The following is a 22,008-nucleotide window of genomic DNA, read 5'->3' as shown; positions in this document are numbered from 1 at the left end:
TCGCGTCTTCTCGCGATGCCTGCAGTGCGATGGCGTACCAGGAAGGGGAGTCGCTGGAGTCCTGGCTCAGTGAGTGATTCTGCCTGCGTTTTGTCGATTCCTCCCCTAATATGACCGAGCGGAGAAACATGCCGGCCGGGCGACGGCTCCGCGGACCCGCCGCCTCCGAGGTGGAACGGCCGGTTGTCCGGCGCGGGCGGAGAGCCGCTCCGCCGGCCGTGTCGGTCCGGGCCCGGCCGGGGGCGGGTTGCCGCTCCCCGCCGCCGCCGCCGGGCCGCCGCTCCCCGCCGCCCGCCGGCCGCTGCCCGCCGCAGGACGGCGGACGGGGAGCGACACCGGACCGGTGAAGGCCGACGGGCCTGGCTGCCGTCAGATATTTGACGTTTCGGTGAAAACCTTAGAAATGAGCCGTTCTGCAAAGAGTTGCCGTGTGATGGGGCTCCTGCTAGCATAAACACGAATCACAGGCGCAGCATCACAGCGAGAAAAACGCGAAATAACAGCAAATAATACAAAAGAACAGGGAACTAAAAGCCCAAAGCAAAATAGGTCGTTAGAGGCTTTGCCTGTTCTGACCGGTGAAGCTGCTCAGCAACAGGTCTTCCTTCTAGCCTCCTTGGTCGTTTTGCAATAAGCTTTAAACACTGTCTCATGACGCCTCCCTAATGTTGACACCGAGAAATAGTGATTTAATTCACCACCAAACAAAACTCACCGCTCACTGGAACCTTCGGGATCATCGGCTTTCGGGTGAAATTTCGGGATGAAGCCAAAGTGCATTGTAATCTTGGCAGGTGAACTGAATTTAACCTCCTCTAAACTTTCCAACGCCGAGGCCGTTGTTCTGACCGGGAGCAGACGGGCCTCAGCGGGTGTTCGATCCACCCAACATCTCACTGTCCGCTCGACTGCACTGCTCACGTTTTGACATCGCGAGACCAAGACGACAACTAACGACGGGTCACGGCGCCGTTGCCAGGCTTCAGACGGGATGTTCTTGGTGGCGTCGGTGTCACGAGCAGGTCGCAACCGAGACACAGAGACCGGAAGAGTCTCAGAAAGGCCTGGAAGTGGACGTCTTGTGGCGTCTCGTGGCCTCCGATGAAAGCGGATTCAAGGCGAGCGGAAATGATGGCCGCCGGAGACATCGTGAGAGCGCCGTGCGTCGGTCAGCCCGCCGTTCCAGTCCGGGCAGGCGTGCCGGTCAGTGCAGAGCTGCCCTTCACAGTGTCGAGCCCAAACTACCCCAACGGCAGCAATAGAACCCGGCCATGTTGCCCCCCGCAGAGGCCGGTCCCTCCGCTCCTCGGGCAGCGTGGACCCTGCACTTCAGCATGAGCTTCGTCGTCGTCAAACGGTCGTCGACGCTCATGTCCGGGTGGACAGTTATTGGTCCGTTCCCACCAAAGCTGCTGCCGGCTTTCGTTCCAATGAAGCGTTCAAGAGGAGGAAATCTGCGCCGCGCGCTTCGACCGAAATTCACCCCGAAGCCACGTATCCTTACCTTTCCGTGAGCAGCGTGCCTTCCACATGAGTTATCTCTAAATATACTGCTCAAAAAAATAAAGGGCACACTTGAACAACACAATGTAACTCCAAGTCAATCCCACTTGTGTGAAATCATAGTGTCCACTCAGGAAGCAACACACATTCATTTGGACTTGTTTTAAGGACATTACATCAAGCCTGGATCAGCCTGGAGTTTGTTTTTACACTTTAATTTGGAGTGTGATTCCTAATCCAGACCTCCATGGGTTGATACAGTTGATTTCCATTGATTATTTTTGTGTGATTTTGTTGTCAGCACATTCAACTGTGTAAAGAGCAAAGTATTTCATAAGAATATTTCATTCATTTAGATCTAGGATGTGTTTTTTAAGTGTTCCCTTTATTTTTTTGAGCAGTGTACTTGCACTTGTTTGAAAGACGCTACCGTTGAGGGTGGTTTGTGCGTTTTGCGAAACCAAGAACAGCAACAGGGTGAAAGAATATTGGGGAAGAAAAAAGTCCTTTTGCTTATGGAGGAGTTTGGAAATGAAGAGATTGAGCGAAGCGCCTCCTCTGAGAGGCCGCAGTCAGTCAGGAAGGCGAACAATGCAGTTTCCACTGGGAAACGGGGTCACGGACGCACCGAGGCCGGGCGCCGTTTCCATCAAGACGGGCAAACGGGAACGAGCGTCGACGGCCCGACGCGTTCAAACGTCGTACCGAGCGAGCCGCTTTGTGTCCGGTCCATTACAGATAAAGCCACTCATCCGACGAACAGACAGGAGGACTGGGAGTACATCATCGGCTTCTGTGACCAGATCAACAAGGAGCTGGAGGGGTACGTGTGAGATCTCTGCGTTATGCTCTCTGAGAGACACAAAGACCGTCATCTGAGAATTCCTGTGGTAGTCCTCAGATAGCTGTGCCGCTGCTCGTCCATAAGATCCACTCGCTGCAGGAATGGGAGGCCCTGCAGGCTCTGACGGTAACAAGCGTCGACGCGCATCCCCCTCTCTCGTCGCGCGTCTTCCGGCAAACCTTCTCAGGCTTTCCTTGTGTCAGCAGGTGTTGGAGGCATGCATGAAGAACTGCGGGAGAAGGTTCCACAACGAAGTGGGAAAGTACAGGTTTCTCAACGAGCTGATCAAAGTGGTGTCCCCAAAGGTGAGCCGACTCCCGGCGGGCCGAGGCTCATCTCGCCGGAGCCGCTCCTCAACCCGCCTCTCTCTCCCGCCCAGTACATGGGCGACGCCTCGTCCGAGAAGGTCAAGCTGAAGATCGTGGAGATGCTGTACAGCTGGACCGTCGCTTTCCCCAACGAGGCCAAGATCGGCGAAGCCTACCAAACCCTGCGACGACAGGGTACGTGGACGAGCGCCGGCGCGCCGTGCCGGTTCGCATGAAACCAAGGCTTGTGGTCTGGCTCTCTCCCGGCCAGGCCTGGTGACACGTGACCCGGAGCTTCCCCCCGACAGGACGCTGGTCCCCTCGCCCCCCAGCCGGCCCAAGCACCCCGTCTTCGACAACGAGGACATGGGCAGGGTGAGGAAGAGCTCACACTCTCACTGCTTCATGTCTTTAACTAATCCATTGATACATGGTGTGTCTGTCTGTATGTCTTTGTGTGTGTGTGTGTGTGTGTGTGTGTGTGTGTGTGTGTGTGTGTGTGTGTGTGTGTGTGTGTGTGTGTGTGTGTGTGTGTGTGCGCGTTTGAAGCTGCTGGCTGAGCTTCTCCGCAGCAAAAATCCAGAGGACCTCCAAGAAGCCAACAGATTAATCAAAAACATGGTGAAAGAGGTGAGAGATCTGTCCAGAGGGGAAAACTGTCCCTCCAGCTACACCTGGAGCTCAGCGTGACTCCCAGGCGCCGGGATCTGGTTCTGGTCTGGAGCCTCGCTGTGTGTGATTGGTTTCTCCAGGATGAGGCGCGGGTGCAGAAGGTCTCGAAGCGTATAAACACCCTGGAGGAGGTCAGCATCAACGTCAAGCTGCTGGCCGAGATGCTGTCCCACTATAACAAGGACAGCTCCAGCGAGTCGGACAAGGAGATCATCAAGGTGTGTGTGCGGGCACGCGCACGCGCACGTGTGTTTCCTGCGGGAAAAAGAACGAGTCCATAAAAACCTGGGCCTTCTTTCACAGGAACTCTACGAGCGATGTGACAAGCTGAGGCGAGCTGCTTTCAAGATGGCCACTGAGGCAGAGGACAATGACACCAGTTTAGGTTGTGTGTGTGTGTGTGTGTGTGTGTGTGCGCGTGCGTGCGTGTGTGTGTGTGTGTGTGTGTGTGTGTGTGTGTGTGTGTGTGTGTGTGTGTGTGTGTGTGTGTGTGTGTGTGTGTGAAATCTAAATAGCCCGTCCTTTGACTCCTCAGGCGACATCCTGCAGGCCAGCGACGATCTCTCCAGGGTCATCAACTCCTACAAGAGGGTTGTGGAGGGTCTGCCGGTGAACGGTGACAGCGAGGAGCGGCGTGCGGCCGAGAGCGGTCAGACACCCGGAGATCCGAAGCCCGGTAGATCTCAGACCGGTCGTTCATTTGCAGAAGACCTCGTCCCCGCTTTGTTCCCCGCAGACGCCACCGACACCTTGATAGACCTCGCCGTCCTGGACGCTCCGGCCCCCCCTCCGCCGCCGTCCTCGGCCCCCCTCCCCGTCGGCCGCAAGGAGTCCCCCATCCCTGCGCTGCCGCCGCCTCCCAAGCGTCAGGGCGGCTCGCAGGGCGGCAGCCCCAGACACCCCCCGCCGGACAAGGCCGCCGAGGCCGTGTCCCTCCTGGACGACGAGCTGCTGTGTCTCGGTACGCTTTCGCACCCTCGTCTTCAGGTCATCCCTCATCTTCTCCGTCGAACCAGTTGTGTCGCGTCGCTCTGTCGTGTCGTAAGTATTTTGCTTCGGAGCATCCGGCGTTCCCGCTGACGCTCGGTGACGGTCCCGCTGCGTGTTCACGCCGGTGTTCGCCCTCCCCGGACTGACAGCCGTGTTTCCTGCAGGGCTGAGCGACCCTCCCTCCTCCGCCGCCAGCCGGGCCGGACCCGCGCTGACCGAAGCCCTCGGCCAGCGGACCTCCCGGCAGGTACATCTACTGATTTCACTCCTCGCGCGGTCCGAGTGCAACGCAAGAGGCCGAAGCCCTCCTCTCCCGGTCTCCTGCCCAGGCCCCCCTGTCCGCCCCGGGTGTGTTTGGGACGTCCACCTGTGCGGGACCCGCGGTGCCCCCTGCTGACCCGGCCGTCGCCGGGCACGGCCTCCGGGACCTGGCCGCCATGGGCTTCCCAGACGGCAAGAGGTAGGAACTTGCGCCGCCGCCCGGACAGGCCCGCCTGCAGCTGGAGGCTCCTGTCTTTTTGAAAAGCGCTCGGCAGATGTAAACGAGTCCGGCCGTTCCGGGTGCTGCCTTACGGACGGCTCCGTGTGAACGTCAGAACGTCAGAACGTCAGAACGCTGCGCTGTCTGGCCCGGAGGCTTTGCAGAAACACCATTTCCTTGAGGAACGCTCTGCTGTTGTTGTGGTTTGTAGTTTGTGCGGTCCGGCGGTGGGAGGAGGCAGCTTCGGGCCGTCGGCGGCGGGACCCCCTTCCTCGGCCGTCCTCCTCCGGTGCGCGCCGCCCGGCTCCCCCGCCCTCCCGCACGGCAGGGCCCAGAGCCTGGGCTCGGGTTCGGGCAGCCCGCTGCTCCGCTCCCTGTCCCCCTGCGGAGCCTCCCCGCAGGGCAGCCCGGCCAGGGCCGACGTCTCGCTGAACAACGTGCACGTGCCTCCGGAGTCCATTCGACCCAGTAAGAGCGGGCGAACGCGCACGGCGGGGGGGGGCGGTCTCGTGCACGGCCGGGCTCTCACGCCTGTGTCCGACTCCCTCAGGCAAAGTGCTGCCCGTCACGGCCTACGACAAGGACGGCGTCCGCGTGCTGCTCAACTTCGCCTCCGACTGCCCCCCCGGCAGGCCCGACGTCCTGGTCATGGTCGTGTCCATGCTCAACACGGCTCCTCTGCCCGTGCACGGCGTGTTGCTGCAGGCCGCCGTACCCAAGGTAGGGAACTCCTTCACCTGTGCCCGGCAGCGTGCGAGGTGGCCTCCGCCGGCCACGGGTCGGGAAATGAGCTCTATGACGACGAAGCCACTCTGCGCCGGTGAGACGCCAGGCTGATGTATCATCCCTTCTATTGAGTGCATCTGAGTATAAGCCGCACCTGCTAAAGATAACTAACGTGCACACGTATAGGCCGCACTTGTCTGGAAGCTGCAGGTGTCGCACATTGTTACATGAGATATTTACACACAAACTTTCCTTTTTTTAATTAAATACATACCGCTAACATCCACAAATATCTCCTGGAAATGCTTATTTCTGAACATTCATAATAAATAAGACAAGAAAATGTCCATCTATCCATCCATCTTCCATCCCTGCTCGTCCTCCTCCGGCCGATGGCTGTCTCGGTCGTCCTCCTGCGCACTAAAACCGTTTCACAGAATTTCACGGTCATTTCACCGGTCTGACTTGACGAGGCTAAATGTTTTGGTGGCGTGAAGCTCGTCTAGCAATAAAACATCCATAAATCAGCCGCGTCGTTGGTTGAGCCGCAGTGTTCAAGGCATGTGGGAAAAGTTGCGGCTTATGGGCCGGAAATGACGGTAATTCATGAGACGCCGTGTTTATGGAGGCTTTGCTGATTTCCTTTCAAAACCTAAACGGACAAGCTGTCAGCTCCCTTTTAGACCAGGTGATCCGAAAAAGTCTCTCCTTGTTCCTCTTTTCCTCAAAGAAAAGGCCAGGTTGGGTTTATGATGGAATAGATGCTGTAGAAACTGCAATCCTCAGAGTTCCTACTCTTAATGCAAAGCCGCTGGATGTGGGTCCGGGTCTGTGTCCTCGAGGTCCGAGCAGCCTTTACCTTTCACGGCTGGCAATAACACCTGACACCTGACGGCGCCGATGGTTTGCTGCTGAGTTTATTTCAAAAGGTGAGCGTCTGGAGGTTTGTCTCCGGACGTCACGACCCGTGGACTCCTTCCCACATGTGGTGCCCTGCTTGCACTATCCAGATACTGCAAAGTGTTTCTATACCTTCAGTGGAAAATATTGATCTGCGGGGTTCTAATGTCTGAACTTCCCTCCGTCTGTGAGGGGCTCATCCTGCCTCCTGTCATCCTCTGCCAGTCCATGAAGGTGAAGCTGCAGCCGCCGTCAGGAGCAGAACTGGCGCCGTTCAACCCCATCCTGCCCCCGGCGTCCATCACCCAGGTCATGCTGCTGGCAAACCCCACCAAGGCGAGTGACCGCAGAGGCTCGGGGGGGTTGAGGGTCGGTGAGGGTCGGTGAGGGCCGGTGAGAGCCGGTGAGGGCCGCCGTGTCCGCCCCCACCTAAAGGTCCTGTCTGTGCACCTTCACAGGAGAAGGTGAGACTGCGCTACAAGCTGGGCTTCACCCTCGGAGATCGTCTTTGCAACGAGATCGGAGAGGTGGACAGCTTCCCCCCGCCAGAGACCTGGGGCCATCTATAGCGGCAAGCGTCCTCGCCCCCATTCCAGGACGAGAGGAAGGCGGACCGTCTCCGCCGCCCCTCTGCAGCGACAACCCTTCAGCCCTCCGACCCTCGTAGTTGTTGTTGGTTCCCGGCGGTGCGAGGCGGGGCGGCGGATACTAAAGGTTTGAATGAAACAGTGCTTGTATACATTCCCGCTAACAGCTAGCAAACTCACGACACACACCGGAAAGCTAACAGCCGTGTTTGTAGGCCAACGTTACTTCAACCATCGACACGCCAGACATGAGCACGCCCCTCGCGGGCGCTGCTCGGCCTCCCGTGGACCAGACAGACTGCACCCTGACCCTGCTCTCCCAGGGGTTCACCTTAGACGTAGTTGGCTTTCTGTCCAAGGATGAGCCTTGCAGAACGAACATACTTGAATTTACCCGGAAATGTCATCGGGTCGCTTTCTCTCGAGGAATCGCGAGCCGAGATCACGAATAGCCGTTTGCTATTTGATCGGATTGTTTTTCAGACTTTATTTTACGTTTCCAGGAATCTTGTGCGTATCTCGAGTTCGCAGCCGGTGTTACCGTGCATCCGCCCGTGACCTGCCGTGGCACGCCGGAGATCTTTTATCGGTCGCCGTAGCGCCAACATGGATTTGTCCATTAAAGTGTTCATTAAAGGCTGCCGCGCAGGAGGAGCGCCGACCGCGAGACGGTGCGCCGACATTTTCGTGAAAGGCCGGCCATCTTGAGCTGGTGGCAGAGTCAGGGCCGACTCGCACCAAGGGAGTGCACGAGGTGTGCAGGCGTAGAACAAACGCTGACGAGGTTGTTAAAAGGAAGGAGGCGTGTTTGTGTTCCGGGCAAACCGCTGCCATCCAAAGCTTCTTGAAAATGTCACGTCGCAGGAAGTCGCCCGTCGGCCGAGTCGTCCGGCGAGACCCGGGTCGCGCCGGCGCCGGGGTCACGTGTGAGGAACGTTTGGATGGCAATCATTAGGGTTCCCTTCTGCACCTCCACTGGTTTGCCTGTGAGCAGGTCCCTCTGGACGCACGGTGACACCAAGGCTGCGCACGTCAACGTGCTGAACAAAGACCGAGGAAACGAGCACTTTAAGGTTTCATTTCGTCATTATTACTGGTCTTTTAATTTATTTGAAAAATGTTTTCAGGAGTGTCAGATTTTAGTTTACAGTCAAGAGTGTCTGTATTTTTCTATCATTTAGAAGACAAAGTTGTTTTTATTATTTTTGGTTTTATCGGTGAGTCACTGTATCAAACGAAAGGTGGGGATTCCAGTGAAAGTGTGCAACGCAGCGCGTCCTGAAGCACAGCTCATTGCTTTTTGCAGCAGTGGAAGTGAAACGACCGTGAACGACGTCCTCTTTCCAGTCCATTCTACCCCCGTTCCCCTTCTTATTGGATTTACAGGTGTGAGTTTGTGTGTAACGTGCCTGTTACAGTGTTTGTACAGACACTCGTGCACAGCCTGAGCGAGCGTTCAGTCCGTACATAACATATTTTCTTTGTTGCGCGTGTGCGAGCTGCATGAAATAAATATTGTCCCCGTGGCTTCACTGTGTTTGACTCCAGGAGCCGTACGCAGGAGAGAAGAGAAGCTTAGAGGAAAGCTTTTATCAAACATCTCATTTAATTGAAAAATATATACACGGAAATGCCAAAGAGCTTTGCGGGAGAAGCGCTTTACAACTTGAGCGTCCCCTCGTTGACGATGGCCATGGCCAGGTTCCTGGCCAGAGCCAGTCTGAGGAGCTCCACCTTGGTCTCCTCCAGGTCTTCCTCCTGCAATGACAAACGCTCTTGTGAGAGGCGTGGAAGACGAGCCGCTGAGCGTCACCACTCACTAAACTACTCATCCAACGACGCGGACTTAAGATTTTTACTGTGGCGGATTTTCTACAGAAAGAACTTGAGGAAGCTTCCTCTGCCCTGCTGGGCCCCACTGAGGTGCTTGCAGCTGAAGTTTGTTCACAGATAATCAAACAGTAAATTGTGTTGATGTTTTTTCAGTTGTATCTTTAACTTTGGCAAGCGCTTGGATTGAGATGTTGTTGGTGAGCGAGTATCTCCAGACGGAGAGGCTCTCCAGCAGGGTTACGGCCGCGAGGAGATGCTTGCCTGCGTCGCTTTTCCTTTGACGCTGAAAGGCGAGGTCAGCTCCTCCAAACAGGCCATCAGCTCGTACGTCTGCTCTGCGGAGAAGATGACCTGACAGCGGAGGACACACAGCCTCAGGGTGGACGCAGCACATCTGCACTTTGACAATCAACTCAAACACCATCAGGATCTCAACACTTCCATCCAAAAGCAGCAGCTATTCAAATATTTACTTTTAACACTTGTCATGATTGTGTATCAGAATCTTGGGAGCAGCAGCAGAGCTTCAGGGTCACTTCAGGGTCAGACGGAGGCGCGTGCTGAGCAAAGATTCCCTCTTTGTTTTCTCGTCCGAGACTAAATCAATATCCGTGACGCGCACCCAAAACAGAAATACAAACACACCTCCTTCTGCTCCAGCATGGGCAGGGCGTCGGTCAGCAGCGTCATCCAGAAGCTCCTGGGGGCGATCTTGGCCTTCAGCAGGGACAGAAGCAGCTTGGCGGCCTCCCTGAAGCGCTTCTCGCCGTACAGTTTGTGGAACTCGCGGTACTTCCCTGGAGAAGGGACAGTTTCAGGCTGCGGCTCCTGGCGGTCCACTCCGACCCCCTGGGGTTCCCCCGCTCAGGGCCGGAGGCTCCTGTTTCTGCATTCGCCCACTTATATCGTAACCGTTCCCTCTCTCCGCCGCACAGAAAGTCGCCGGTCGACCGCGAGGGCTGGGATTCTCAGGAGCCCCGTCAGGTACTTGAACGCCACCAACACTCCCAGGGAGCTCAAACTCTCCACACTTTAAAATCTATGCGCTCACAGGAAACCACCTTTCTTCCTCTGGTGGGAGTCAGAACTCTTCTTCCAGTGAAAGCCATCACGTCCTTACATCGAGCAGCACGTAGCTTTATTTATCTGTCTGTGTGTGTGTGCGTGCGTGCGTGTGTGTGTGTGTACCGAGGAAGGTGAGCCTGTCGCTGAGCAGCATGGCCGGGCCCAGGTTGTCTATGAGGTCCAGATCAGTGAAGGTGCCTTTGCTGCTGTAATCTTGTAGAAACCTACAACACAAAGACTTGTTGAGCAGAGCCTCGAGCAGAGCCCGGGTCCTGGAGCGGACAGTGGACGGAGCGGCCGGCTCGGGGGGCTTTCAAGGCGAGCGTACCTCTCTGAGATTAACGTGGCAAACCCGGCGTCTTTGGCCCTGATGCTCCAGGAGAGGGCGGAGCCCAGCCGGTCGTTCCTCAGAGCGCGCATGGCCATGATCTTACAGATACTTCGCACTAGAAAAAGAAGCGTCGCCGTGAAACCGACGCCTTTATCGGCGCGCCAGAGCCGAGCGGGGAAGGAAAGCTCACCTTGCTCCGACATCTGCCTTTGCTCACAGATCCGAAGCACCTTGAGGGCTTTGCACTCGGTCTCTAAAGGGATGCGCTCCATCTGCAGCTCCAGGTAGACGCGGCCGAACTCCGGGCAGTGGTCGAAGTAGTCCACCGCCAGGCGCCACAGGCTGGGCGGCGCGTGAGACAGAAGCAGAAACCTCATCACGGGACGCGGACGCTTGGAGGAAACGAACTTCGGATCGGAAAGCCGCGGACCGACGGGCGAATCGGGCGGAATTCCATACCTGTGATGGGTGAAGAGCCCCGAGGCGTACTCCAGCAGCAGGAACTCTCTCAGGTTGGAGCCGAAGCTGAACACAACGGATCGGGGAAAAGGCTCAACGCTTCTCGTTTGCACGTCTCGTCGGCCCGGAACAAAAAGAGCGGCGGCGGCGGAGTCCTTACTGTAGGTTGTGAGACTGGAGGAGTTTGCAGTGGTCCAGGAGATCTGTCAGGTGGGCCACAAACCACCAGTTGTTGAGGGCGATGCTGGAGAAGCACACAAGGAAGACATGAATCCCTGCAAACACCGGGCGCATGTCGAGACGTGTCCGGATGCAGAAGCCTTCACCTGCAGTCCTTGATCACCTGGTGAATGTCGAACTCGAAGGCCGCCAGCAGGATGCTGTCCAGCGGCTCGGGGACGCTCCTGGAGTCCAGGAACATGGTCGTGCAGGACTGCAGAGAGACGTCACACGTTAGCCGGCGGGAGGCGGCGGCGAGCATCGCCGTCGAGACGCGCCCGGTACCTGGGCGTAGTAGTGCAGCTCCGTGGGTTTGACTGTGGGGTGACAGAAGAGCAGTCTGGTGACCAGGAAGTGGTACCAGGTGCCCAGCAGGTCTTTGTGCTGCAGTAAAGTGTCTTCATCCCCCACCAGGATCTGACAGAAGAGGAACACTCAGGATCAAGCAGGATCAAGCCATTTTCCCCTGGGGCATCATCAAAGAATTCGGATTCGGATCCAGGCGGTGCCGGTTGAGATCCGCCAAGATGGGGCCACCTCGAGATCGGCTTTGGACAGACCTGCTCATAACGCAGCCAGCAGTAGAGCAGCGAGGACGGCGGCGGCGGAGCGTGAGGCGTCCGTAGGAAGTAGACCGATGCCAAGCTGGCTCAGAAAGGCCAGGGGGTCACTGACCTTACAGATGAGCTCCAAATGTTTGTTGCTGGCAAAGGAGTTGTCCTGAAGGCACTGGTCCACTTCCTCATGCCAGTGTTTCCACTTCACGTCGAACTCCGTCAGGGTCTGGGTGCCGGCCGGCTACAGGGTTACAACACAACAGCAGATGAGCGCCGCCGCTCGGCGAGCTCGACCCCAACCGATGCTTTGTTGCTCGTTACATGAGTAACGGGAGGAGGGCCGGGAAAGAAGGCCCAACACCCGAGACACGGACGGCCTCGAATGCCGCTCGGGCAAACGCTTAAAACTTAATTAAAAAAAAAAAAGGCAGCGGACGGCCTGATTTCTGGCAAGCGAGCCGTTCGTTAATTCGTTCATACGCGCCGAGTCGACCGTGGAATCGAGCAGAACGACCCAACAACATGCAAAAAATAGCCGTGTGCCTGGAATGGCTGATCATCCGTCGTGAGCGGTCGTGACTGAGTCGTCATCGGTGAAGACGAGCAATTCTTGGCAAGCCAACGGTGAAATAAACACAGCGCGGCTTCAGGATGAAGACGCACAACAGAAGCCTTTTGGCTCACATTGTAGAAGGGCATCTTGCTGAGCAGGGCGTCCATCAGCCTGTAGCTTTTCCTGGCAGCAGGCTGCAGGGTGGCCTGCTTCACCAGCATCTGCCTGGCTTCCTCCAAACTCCCCTGCAGCACGTAATTCACCACCTGCGGGGCAGAAAGCCTTTTAGCCGAGAGCTCCGGCCGGCCGGCCGGCCGGCCGCGTGCTGGCAAGACACCTACCACGTCCCAGTAGTCCGGATGCTCTGCGGGGCTCTCGCTCTGCAGCACCTCTCTGGCCTTCTCGTCCACGTCGGCCTTGTGCAATCTGATCCAGTCCAGGAGATGGAGCAACAGGGCGCCGGCTGAGGAAGCGCCAAGCCAGTTTACCATTAATTGAGGAGGAGATATCGGAGGAATCCACAACACGATTCTGACACGTTTGGTTTTGTCCCAATAACAGCTGGGCTACTTTACACAAAAGCGTTCCTTCCTCCGGCCTGACCAAGATCACGTCCTGCCGACTACTGGTTTAGATCTTTAAAGGAATTTACTCCTGGATTTTTTCCATTGGACTTGAAAAGAGCCGAGGGAATTCGGGGTACTTTATTGGTACGTATACAGCGGTCTGGGACACGCCTCTCACACGGATGTCGGAAACTCCCACGTTTCATAACATACTGAACTTAATGTCCATTCGTGTAACCGGGTGAAGCTTCGTACTGACCGGGAGCAGCGTTGATGAACAGCACTTCGCACAGGTTCCAGATCAGCTCTATGGCCAGCAGAATGGACACCTGCCACGACAAAGCAAAGGTTGAGTCACACCGTCAAACACCTTCGCTTCGCCGTAGGCGACAGATCGGTATGGGCTGCGTCCACTGACAGGTGTCACTTTAGGGGTCCGGTCTCCTAAGTTACAAAAAAAAAAACATCCCAAAACATTTCTGTTTCTTGGAATGCTTTGGATCCGTTCAGATAGAAATGGTAGGAGGTGCTTTGTGAAGACTGAAGACTGAAGACTGCCCAAAGCGGCGTCCCTCAGCGCTCCCCCTTCTACTTCGTGATGCGGTGAATCGGACGGGCACTAACACACACACGGCCTCTCGGTCATCCACCGGTCGATTCTCCATGTTGGATGAAATGGTACAAACCTGATTTCCGTACTGCGTGGACAGTTTGGCATCTTTTGTAGAAACTGCATGCGAAACAGAACATCAAATTTGACTCAGATGAAGTCAGGGTAACTATATAAAATTTTAAAAAATGAATCGAAACATGCCGACCTGCCGCCTGTTGAAGCTCCGCCATGCAGGCTCGTATTACCGATCTGTAGTTTTTACTGATGCTGGCGTACCTAGAAGAAAAAGGTTGTGCAAAATCACTGTTAGTGCGGCCGCTCGAGGTGCATCCCAACGAGGTTTGGCGGCAGGTACTGAAGCCTCACTGGGGTCTCTTGTTCCTGCTGGGGGCATCTTCTCGGAGGGTCTGCAGGCCAACGAAGATGTGGTGCGACTCGTTGAAGAGTTTGCGTAAAATGGGCGAGCAAATGTCCTCGTCTTTCCTGACCTCGTGGATGAAAGGAGATCCTGGTCCCGAAGCGCCTGGAGACGGGAGGCGCAGGCGTGAGGTAAACGAGACGAGCACACAAGGGGGGCGGGAAAAACTGTCAGGGGTTTCAACGCACCTGGATCTTTGTACAGGGTCTCAAAGACAAGGATGTCCCCTGGACCCCAGGCAAACCCCAGATGTTTCCCCGCACCGGCGGCAGGGATGTTCTGGAGGTGGAGGACAGATGTCATTACATAACGTAGATATTACAACTGGCACATCTGGCACTGACAGTTCCAGTAACTTGAAGAAGTAACTTGAAGTAAACAGTCCCGGTCAAGAGGCTACAGCCAGTGTCGTCTTCTTCTTCTTCATCTTCTGCTTCTGCTTCTTCTTCTTCTCCTCTCAGCTTTTCCCTTCAGGGGTCGCCACAGCGAATCAACCTCCTGGTTATTATGTTTGATTTGGGCAAAAGTTTTACGCTGGATGCCCTTCCTGACGCAACCCTCTGTATTTTATCTTCTTGCATTATATGTATATATTTAAATATATCTTCTTCTCTTTCTTTGGTCTTTTCCCTTCAGGGTCTCCACGGTGAATCCATCTTCTCCATCTCACTCTATTCTCTGGATCCTCCTCTCTCACTCCACAACCTTAATATCCTCTCATCACATCCATCCATCTTCTCCTTGTTCTTCCTCTAGACCTCCAATTCCAGTATCCGTCTACCTATATCTTCACTCTCCCTCCTCTGTCCATGACCCAACCACCTCTGACCTTCTCTCCAAATCATCTACCATGTGTCATCCCTCTGATGGACTCATTCCTGATCCTTTCCATCCTGGTCACTCCCAAAGAGAACCTCAACATCTTCATCTCTGCCACCTCCAGCTCTGCCTGCTGTCTTTTGGTCGTTGTCACTGTTTCTAGTCCATCCAGCATCTCTGGTCTCACCACTGTCTCCTCCACCTTTCCTTTCCTTTCCTGTCATCTCTTCCTTCCCCTGACACTTTTCTCCACCCACTGCAACCCACTTGGACCCGTCTCTTCACCTCTTTTCCACACTCTGGACTGTTGACCCCAAGTAGCTGAGATCCTCCAGCTTCTCGATCTCCACTCCCTGTATCCTCAGCTTTCCAACCGGGTTCCTCTCATTCACACACATATCCTCTATCTTGCTGCGGCAAACCTTCCTTCCTCTCCTCTCCAGAGCATACCTCCACCTCTCTAGATGTTCCTCCACCTGTTCTCTGCTCTCGGTCCAGGTCCTAATGTCATCTTCAACCACGGCTGCTGGGTTGATGTGCACGGGCGGCGGCGGGAGATCCGGCTAGCATGTTAGCAAACATGTTCAGGGACACAAAGCCTTCGGAGGAACGCTGGCGGTAACTCACGGTGACCGCCGGGTCCACGTCCACCTCCTCCATCGGGACACGATATTATTGCGTGGAAAATGCCGGGCGTGTTCCGGTAGTCCTGGCCTCCGGCCGGCGGTGCGGTGCGGTTCGGCGCGGTGCGGTGCTGTGAGTGTTCCGTGTTGGCGCTCGGCGGAAGGACCCCCGGGCGCCCCGTGACGTCACGGAGAGGCTGCCCATCCGTGCGCCTGTTTTTCCACTCGATCGCATCCTTTCCACGCAAATATCTCACGAAAATCCACGGCTGATATTCAGCTTCTTCGCCAGATGCGTCGACGCGTTGCTCGCCGGGAACTCAAGGCTCCGGCGCCGCATCGACGCGGCCGGTCATTCGATACCGGGCGACGGTTTCTCTCCGCTCGCCGGTCCTGGTGTTTTAACGCCATTTATTTCTCCAGCTTTATTTTTTATTTTCTAGGCGACGTGAGCGGCGCGGCTCCCGTCGGCACGGCCGCCTGTCCAAAAATGAACCTTGGCGCCGGAGAAACGCGGACCCGGAAGTGAAGTCCGCGGCGGGTGAAGCGGTCGGTGAGGTCGCGCCACCGCCGTGGGGTGAAACGGGGCGATGGGGGAAGGCGTGGGTGGCGTGGGTGGACGTGGGGTGAGGTGAAGTCGTCGGGGCCCCCTCGCGGCCTCCGACAACAAAGAGGGGGAAAACAACCCGGCGCGCGTTCACGCGCATCGGCGAGCGCCTCGGTGGCGCGCATGGAGACTCTCCCGCCCACGGCGCGACTGCGCCTCCGCCCTCGTGACCCGCCGCGGCCAATCACAGCGACGCGTGCCGACGCGTGCCCGCGCACGCTCGGCCCGGACAACGTCGGCGGGGACGCGGACGTGCGCGCACTCGTGTTCTTTGTGTGGCAGCGTAGAGAAGCGCCAAAAGAGTGACCATGGCTGATGAGAAACCCAAGGTGAGTGCACGCCGCCGCGCCGCGGGCTGCGCGTCACCCGCCGAGCGTCCGAGGGGGTCGCGGGAAGCGCGGGGGTCTCCGCGGGCACGGAGTCGCCTTCTCCAAGTCGCGGCCTGGTCCGGAACTCCCGCCGAGACCGACGACCGACTCAGGCGGACCGGAAGGTGCGGGGGCGCGCATCGACGAGCGCGCAGAGCGCCCTCTGCTCCCGCAGCCGCTCCTCCTCGTTCTCCTCCTCCTCCTCCTCCTTCTCCTTCTCCTCTTCCTCCTCCTTCCTCTCCTCCTCTTCTTCCTCCTCCTCCTCTTCCATCTCCTCGTCCTCCCCTCACGCCGTGTTTAGTTGTTGGTCTCCGTGCACTGACGGAGGTTCTGATGTGAATCCCATCCTCTCCATCCAGTCACAGGAGTCCTGCTGTGTTCAACGCTCTGATAACTTTATTCACGCTCAAACATCTGAAAGCATCTTTAAGATGCCAGACACCAAATGAGCAGCACTAAGATAGATTTGGGTGCAGTGAAATGATCGTCACATTTAGCCAAACTACAATCTGAAGATTGTAGAAGAGGTCATCGTCATCAACATCCTCATCATCTCTGGACATTAGATGTTGCGTACTATCAATCAGAATCAGAAAAACTTTATTTGTCCCCGAGGGGCAATGGGCCGGTAAGAAACGCGCTGGCTTACATTAATTGTTTATAGCTAGCTTTGCTCCCTGCATGCTAATATGCTATTGCTAAACCTCGTTTCCCGGTCTGTCTTCCAACCAGGAGGCCGTAAAGACAGAGAACAACGAACACATAAACCTGAAGGTCGCAGGTCAGGATGGATCTGTTGTGCAGTTCAAGATCAAAAGACACACACCGCTCATCAAACTCATGAAGGCCTACTGCGAGAGACAGGTTGGCGCGCGCACACACACACACACACACACACACACACACACACAGAAACAGAAACAGCTTGTCGTATTACAAGCCTCATTCCCTGGACTGGGTGCACCTTACAAACATCATTACTGATGTACATACTTGATATTAGTCCTCGGGAAAGTCTTCACGTTAATCTCACTGCCTCCTCACAGCAGGAGATCTGAAACAGAGTCACGTGTTTGACTCGGCGATTGAAGAAGTGCAGTTTGTGACAACCAGCTCTGAGGAACAAGATCTGACGCTACAACTGGATGTAATGCACAAGTTACTCTCGTAATTGATAACATGTTGGTTCCCGGGCCTGACGCGTCAAAGTAGTTGCCGTCTTAAGATGTCACCAACACCATCTTTGGCAGAGCAAATCCAAGCATTTAGGAATTCTAGCTTGCAGTTTTCACTTGCGGACCATCAGAGCGATGAGCGGGCCTTTGCCCACAACCGCAGTCCCAGAACATCAGGAGGTGGGTTGAGCGACCCGGCCGTAGACCAACAGCCCGGATCTGTGCCTGGAGAAACGTTGGAGTCGCTTGGTGGTCGGTTTGGGGTTGGAATCCAGCACTTTGCTGAATCTGACCAGGGGTTCCCGCCGCGGTCGCCTCAGTCTGCCCCGCCTCTCCAGGCGGTAACGGCGTCCAACAACACCAGGTCAACGTCACCGTGTGTCACACCTCCTCCGCCATGTTTGACAGATGATGTGGAACCTCTCCTTCTCCAGACAGCTCTCCTCTCAAACCTGACCTCTGGCCGTGCTGGGTTTCATCCCAGCAGTGGACAGGTCTTCTTCAAGCATCAGACCGGGCTTTTCTATCCCTCAGAGTTTCCACGGGTGCATCTTTTTGCTGGCCTTCCGCTTGGTCTTCCCTGAGAGGGTCAACCTGCCGAGTTGGACTCGTTTCCTCCCGGTTGTCCTCGTAACTCCTCGGTTTGCTTCTGGAGGTGTCACATCCGTAGGGGAACGTTCCCCCTCCACGTGGGAGAAGGTGCGATCTCCTCTTTTGTTTTGTGCTTTCACAGAGTCCTCTCCTGGACCGTCGTGGTGTTTGAAGGTTTTCCCAGTCAGGGCTTTTTCTCTGCCGTGTTTTCATTCGTCAGCAATGGTTTCCTCCGTGAGATCTCCACATGCATCCCGAGCTGCCGCCGTGTTTCCCATTAGGTGGATCATATAGAGACAGCCGGACAAAGACCTCGGTTCACGTTAAACGCCGACGGAAAAGGCGTTTAATACATTGATCTTGACCAGAGCCCTCATCGACCAGGAGCCCTTTCGGTCGGTGTAGCAGCGACCGGAGTGGCCTCTTCACAGATGTGAAAAGCCGGGCGTCGGGGGCCGAGGGTTTCCAGCCGCACAGCACGGCATATGGAAACAGTTAGTGGAAGGCCTCAAATGAAAGCGTCCATTCTCGGTCTTTCCCTCTTATCGTACTTGTGCCCAGGAAGTGGTCCAGTTTGGATCGCGCACGTTTCACCGCTCAAACACCCCCTCATGGCTGCCGTGGCCGAACCCCGCCTGCCGGAGCACAGGGGCGGCGTGGCTCAGGAGGTCGAGCCGACGTCTCTGGAACCGAACTTTCCCGGTTGGATTCCCGGCTCCTCCTGCTGTGTCCTGGTGTTGATGAGCGACACGCCGAAGCCCTCGCTGCTCCCCTGCAGCCTACAGCTCACGGTTCATCCGGCATGGCCTCGTTGCAGAGAACCTATCTCCCCACGAGGGGTTGATGAAGAATAAATGATCATTATTTTGATTATACCTGGGATTGAAATCAGTACGTTTCACTTTTATTGGGACGGACGTGCGCTCGGCGGCGCAGCGTCTCCAGAGGAGGGGCTCTGTCTCGTTGTCAAAGGGCTCACAAAGGCAGCATCATGCTAAAAGCGGTTCACACGTCCCTCCACATCAGCACACACTGAAGCGTCGGCCGCCCGTCACCAGGCCTCCCTGTCGGCCCCCCGCGGTCTCAGTCGTAACCACGCTCGGTGTCACGTCGGCTCCTCCTCGGCAGTCTGGTCCGCGGCGTCAGACGTTGGGAGAGGAAGCACCTCAGCCCCTTTAATCATGGGTTCGTGGCCTGGGTGAGTCTTTGAAATGGATCCACCCCGGCCGTGTTTCCAGGATGGGACCGAACACGTTTTGTTTTGACTCGACTACATGAAAAGAAAAAAGGTTATGATGGACACCACGTCTCACGGTGCTCTTCATTTGAAAGTCGAAGGCAGGTTGAACTCTGGAGGACTGGAAACCCAATGCCGACGTCATGTGTATCTCAGAGGGCTTCCAGACCTCCCGCCTGCTTCTGCCTGAACTAAGAAGCACCTGAATGCAAATCCCTTCTGTAATGTCCTCTGCCACATGAAACACAGCAACCTGATCACCTCATAACAATATTTTAATGGCCCTCTTCTTGAATAACATTGCCGTTGAATGTTTGCAGGTCCTGACAGCAGCTGTGTGTAAAACAGCTGTGATCTGATGGATTCCACCTCATCCCTGTCTCATTCTGTTTAAACTCAGTAAAGGTCATCGCCACTGGAGCCTGGCTTTCACTTTGCATTGTTGTTTCACCGTGATTCCGCTCCTTGTGTCCCTGCGAGTCCTCTCAGGGACGGCCACCTGTATGCGGGAGCTTCATCTTCTTCTCCTCTTTGTTTCTCCAGGGACTGTCGATGAGGCAAATCAGGTTCAGATTTGATGGACAGCCAATAAATGAGACAGACACGCCATCGCAGGTACGTATGGGACGCTACGGCTGCTCGCTGTCTCTGGAAAGAAAGAGGCGTTTCATAGCGCCACAACCTCTGCCTTGACATACTTAAAAAGATCCGATCCGCGAGCATCGTGGCCTGCGTGGACGCCTTTGCGGCGCTCGCGTTGAGTCCGAGGCGGATCTTTCACAGGTTCTTCTCAACGCCTCTCCGTGGAAAAGCTAATCGCAACTTCTGATATCGGCCTCCGAACCACGGACGATGGCAAGCGGGCGTTGAGAAAACGTCACGGAGTAAACAGGTTTCACATCCTCAAAGATGTGCACAGCCTGGAGTGTGAGGCCCGTGCCGTTTAGCCGCGGTTGACGAGCGTTGAATCGTGCTAATCGGTCCGTCAGAAGACGATTTGAATCTCTTTATTTCATTGACCCTCATTTGAATCCCGCAACGGCAGCGGTGCACTTGATACACTCAATGTTGTGTCTCGTGCGCACGGGAATAACGCCCGTGGCCGGACGCAGTTTACGTCCGATCGTCAAACTGCCGCCTGACTTCACCCTTCCGACACCGCCGTCCGATTCGTCGCCCACTTCATGGCGGCCCGAGTGAAAAGTTCTTCTATAATCCGGTCGGTCTCAGAGCGTGAACCGCTGAGCTGAGCTGATCCTCAGGTTATCTGGGTCAGCGCCGGACCCTGTGCATATCTTAAAAGATTTGAACAGGCTAAAACAAAGTTCATCAAGATCTGATCCTCTGCGCTGAATGAGACGGTATTGTCCGCTCTGCTCCACCAGGGCCGGCAGAGCGGCGCATTTCTTCTACTTAGAGGGGTTTTTCTGTATAAAACAGATTACTCTCTTGAAAACGGTTCATTTCCAGCCTGGCCGTGGAGCGCCTTCGTGAAGTGAAATAACTCTACTTGTAGCCGTTCCAGTGCAGAGAGAGAGAGATACTGACACACACCTCACAGCAACGCAAATGTCTGCAGCAGAGTGGCTGCGACTCCCTCACAAACAGGGGAGGATTACCATTATTATTATTATTAACATTTTAATTTTCATCATCGTCGGTTCACTACATCAGTGGTGCTGAGGGGCGGGGAGGTGCCGCACTTCTCTGACTCTGGGTTTGACAAATGTCTGAAGATGACAACAGGGACGGTGAGGTTGCCAGGGAAAAGTGCTGGCACTGATCTGAAAAAGCTAAGTGCAGATGAAAAACGTCGGCGGTGTCGGAGAGTTCTTCTGGTAGACGTGCGCCCTGCCAGGGGCGTGTCGTCCGATTCGGGTCCCATTTCAAAAAGGATGCGGCGAGAGAGCTCGTCAAACCAACCGGAACCTTTTCGAGGCGGACGTTTTGAAGCGTCCGAGTGGGAACAGCGCGGCTGTATTCAGTGTCGGCGTCGGGAAGCAGCCGTTTCCATGCTAGTGGCTGACGTGTTGTGGAACGCAGCCGTTGTGAGTTCTCATCACGAGTTTCCAAACTCACACCGCTAACAGATGCTAATATAGGGCACCTGCTGCAGAGAAGACACGATGTTCTGCACATTCCCGTGGGTCTGAAAGTAAATCCAAATCAAGTTATCTCTCAAAATGTTGGGCCGGACATTAGAGGCTGTACAAAATTCCTCTTCCATTCATTGTTGTTTTTTTCTCTCTCGACAGCTGGAAATGGAAGACGAAGATACAATCGACGTGTTTCAGCAACAGACGGGAGGCCTTATTTAATCGGCGACATGCTTCACCACTTTCCTGCTCTCCGGAACCGACCTTCCCGGCCTGTGACACACAGAGCTGCTTCTTTGCAACTTGTCCCATTGTCTCAACAGAAGGAGTTGTAATTTCCCTCCCTCACATAACTGCTGTACAGTATTTTAATTATTGCCCATTACTTCTGTATTTGTACATACACCGCATCCAGATCAGGTTTTGTTTGTTCATGCTGTCGTCACGCGATATCGCTCCCACTTGGAAGGGCTGCTTTGAATGTTGCAGACAATTGGACCGGTGGTACAGTGGGGGGTCAACAGGTGGAACACACCAAATGTCATTGGTTTGAACGTGTCCTGCTTTGGGCCTTGGCATCACTTATCAAACAGTATACCTAGTTTGGGATCTTCTTTTTTTTTTCCTGAAAAAAATATTTGATTTTATACATTTTATATTGTAGTACGTGTGTAGAAAAGAAAAAAAAAAAGAAACTTTTAACAATTTACCTAGACCAAACTTCAAAATTTTGGGAAGCCGATGGAGATGTTGCGGAGGAACATCTGTATTGTCTATTAAGATGCCTGTCAAAATAAAGCTATTGTCTTTTTCCAAACTTTCACTCATGTGGTGTGGTTGATCGCTAGAGAAGCAGCAGCCGCAGGA

The 22,008-nt window shown here is 55.3% G+C and overlaps 3 protein-coding genes across 7 annotated transcripts; 2 read left to right on the top strand and 1 right to left on the bottom strand.

Moving 5' to 3' along the window:
- Window positions 1-5: 5 nt before the first annotated feature.
- Window positions 6-8,540, top strand: gga3b (golgi associated, gamma adaptin ear containing, ARF binding protein 3b). 5 transcript variants are annotated; one of them, XM_086176029.1, is made up of 17 exons: window positions 25-69; window positions 2,242-2,326; window positions 2,398-2,473; window positions 2,554-2,652; window positions 2,727-2,850; window positions 2,927-3,030; window positions 3,205-3,285; window positions 3,408-3,545; window positions 3,631-3,712; window positions 3,863-3,976; window positions 4,064-4,288; window positions 4,482-4,564; window positions 4,647-4,777; window positions 5,010-5,266; window positions 5,349-5,518; window positions 6,650-6,760; window positions 6,883-8,540. In XM_086176029.1, exons 1-17 carry the CDS (start codon window positions 30-32, stop codon window positions 6,991-6,993), a joined length of 2,031 nt encoding a protein of 676 aa, XP_086032155.1. In that variant the 5' UTR covers window positions 25-29; the 3' UTR covers window positions 6,994-8,540. The 5 variants fall into 5 exon arrangements, with proteins under 5 accessions (XP_086032157.1, XP_086032155.1, XP_086032153.1 ...); XM_086176031.1 differs by having other exon boundaries at window positions 6-69; window positions 3,863-4,288; window positions 6,883-7,326; XM_086176028.1 differs by lacking the exon at window positions 25-69 and having other exon boundaries at window positions 1,900-2,326.
- Window positions 8,541-8,598: 58 nt separating this feature from the next.
- On the bottom strand, window positions 8,599-15,279 carry nup85 (nucleoporin 85). The gene is made up of 19 exons (XM_086176032.1): window positions 15,072-15,279; window positions 13,814-13,904; window positions 13,574-13,730; window positions 13,413-13,483; window positions 13,281-13,324; window positions 12,854-12,923; window positions 12,370-12,491; window positions 12,160-12,294; window positions 11,594-11,716; window positions 11,204-11,335; window positions 11,026-11,132; window positions 10,860-10,943; window positions 10,700-10,765; window positions 10,431-10,582; window positions 10,238-10,355; window positions 10,033-10,133; window positions 9,490-9,641; window positions 9,106-9,195; window positions 8,599-8,769 (listed from the first exon to the last, which is right to left on the bottom strand). The coding sequence occupies exons 1-19, from the start codon at window positions 15,102-15,104 to the stop codon at window positions 8,671-8,673; spliced, it is 1,947 nt and encodes a 648-aa protein (XP_086032158.1). The 5' UTR covers window positions 15,105-15,279; the 3' UTR covers window positions 8,599-8,670.
- Window positions 15,280-15,852: 573 nt separating this feature from the next.
- LOC147217044 (small ubiquitin-related modifier 2-like) lies at window positions 15,853-21,958 on the top strand. Its single transcript, XM_086176038.1, has 4 exons — window positions 15,853-16,003; window positions 16,775-16,906; window positions 19,589-19,660; window positions 21,301-21,958. Exons 1-4 carry the CDS (start codon window positions 15,983-15,985, stop codon window positions 21,361-21,363), a joined length of 288 nt encoding a protein of 95 aa, XP_086032164.1. The 5' UTR covers window positions 15,853-15,982; the 3' UTR covers window positions 21,364-21,958.
- Window positions 21,959-22,008: the final 50 nt, after the last annotated feature.

Source organism: Fistularia commersonii, chromosome 28 (assembly GCF_037954325.1).
Source record: "Fistularia commersonii isolate RoL2024-O1a breed Wild chromosome 28, RoL_Fcom_v1.0, whole genome shotgun sequence".
Lineage (NCBI taxonomy): Eukaryota > Metazoa > Chordata > Actinopteri > Syngnathiformes > Fistulariidae > Fistularia > Fistularia commersonii.
The sequence above is the reverse complement of the archived record's forward strand: the minus strand, read 5'-3'. Positions and strand labels throughout refer to the sequence as shown.

Coding starts and splice junctions, on each gene's coding strand:
- gga3b (XM_086176027.1), top strand. CDS start 2,019: ATGGAGGAGTTTGGAAATGAAGAGATTGAGCGAAGCGCCTCCTCTGAG. Junction 2,327..2,397: donor ATCAACAAGGAGCTGGAGGG/GTACGTGTGAGA, acceptor TTCCTGTGGTAG/TCCTCAGATAGCTGTGCCGC. Junction 2,653..2,726: donor TCAAAGTGGTGTCCCCAAAG/GTGAGCCGACTC, acceptor TCTCCCGCCCAG/TACATGGGCGACGCCTCGTC.
- nup85 (XM_086176032.1), bottom strand. CDS start 15,104: ATGGAGGAGGTGGACGTGGACCCGGCGGTCACC. Junction 12,924..13,280: donor CCACGCAGTACGGAAATCAG/GTTTGTACCATT, acceptor TTGTCGTGGCAG/GTGTCCATTCTGCTGGCCAT. Junction 9,196..9,489: donor CCATGCTGGAGCAGAAGGAG/GTGTGTTTGTAT, acceptor CTCCGCTGTCAG/GTCATCTTCTCCGCAGAGCA.
- LOC147217044 (XM_086176038.1), top strand. CDS start 15,983: ATGGCTGATGAGAAACCCAAG. Junction 16,907..19,588: donor AGGCCTACTGCGAGAGACAG/GTTGGCGCGCGC, acceptor TTGTTTCTCCAG/GGACTGTCGATGAGGCAAAT. Junction 19,661..21,300: donor AGACAGACACGCCATCGCAG/GTACGTATGGGA, acceptor CTCTCTCGACAG/CTGGAAATGGAAGACGAAGA.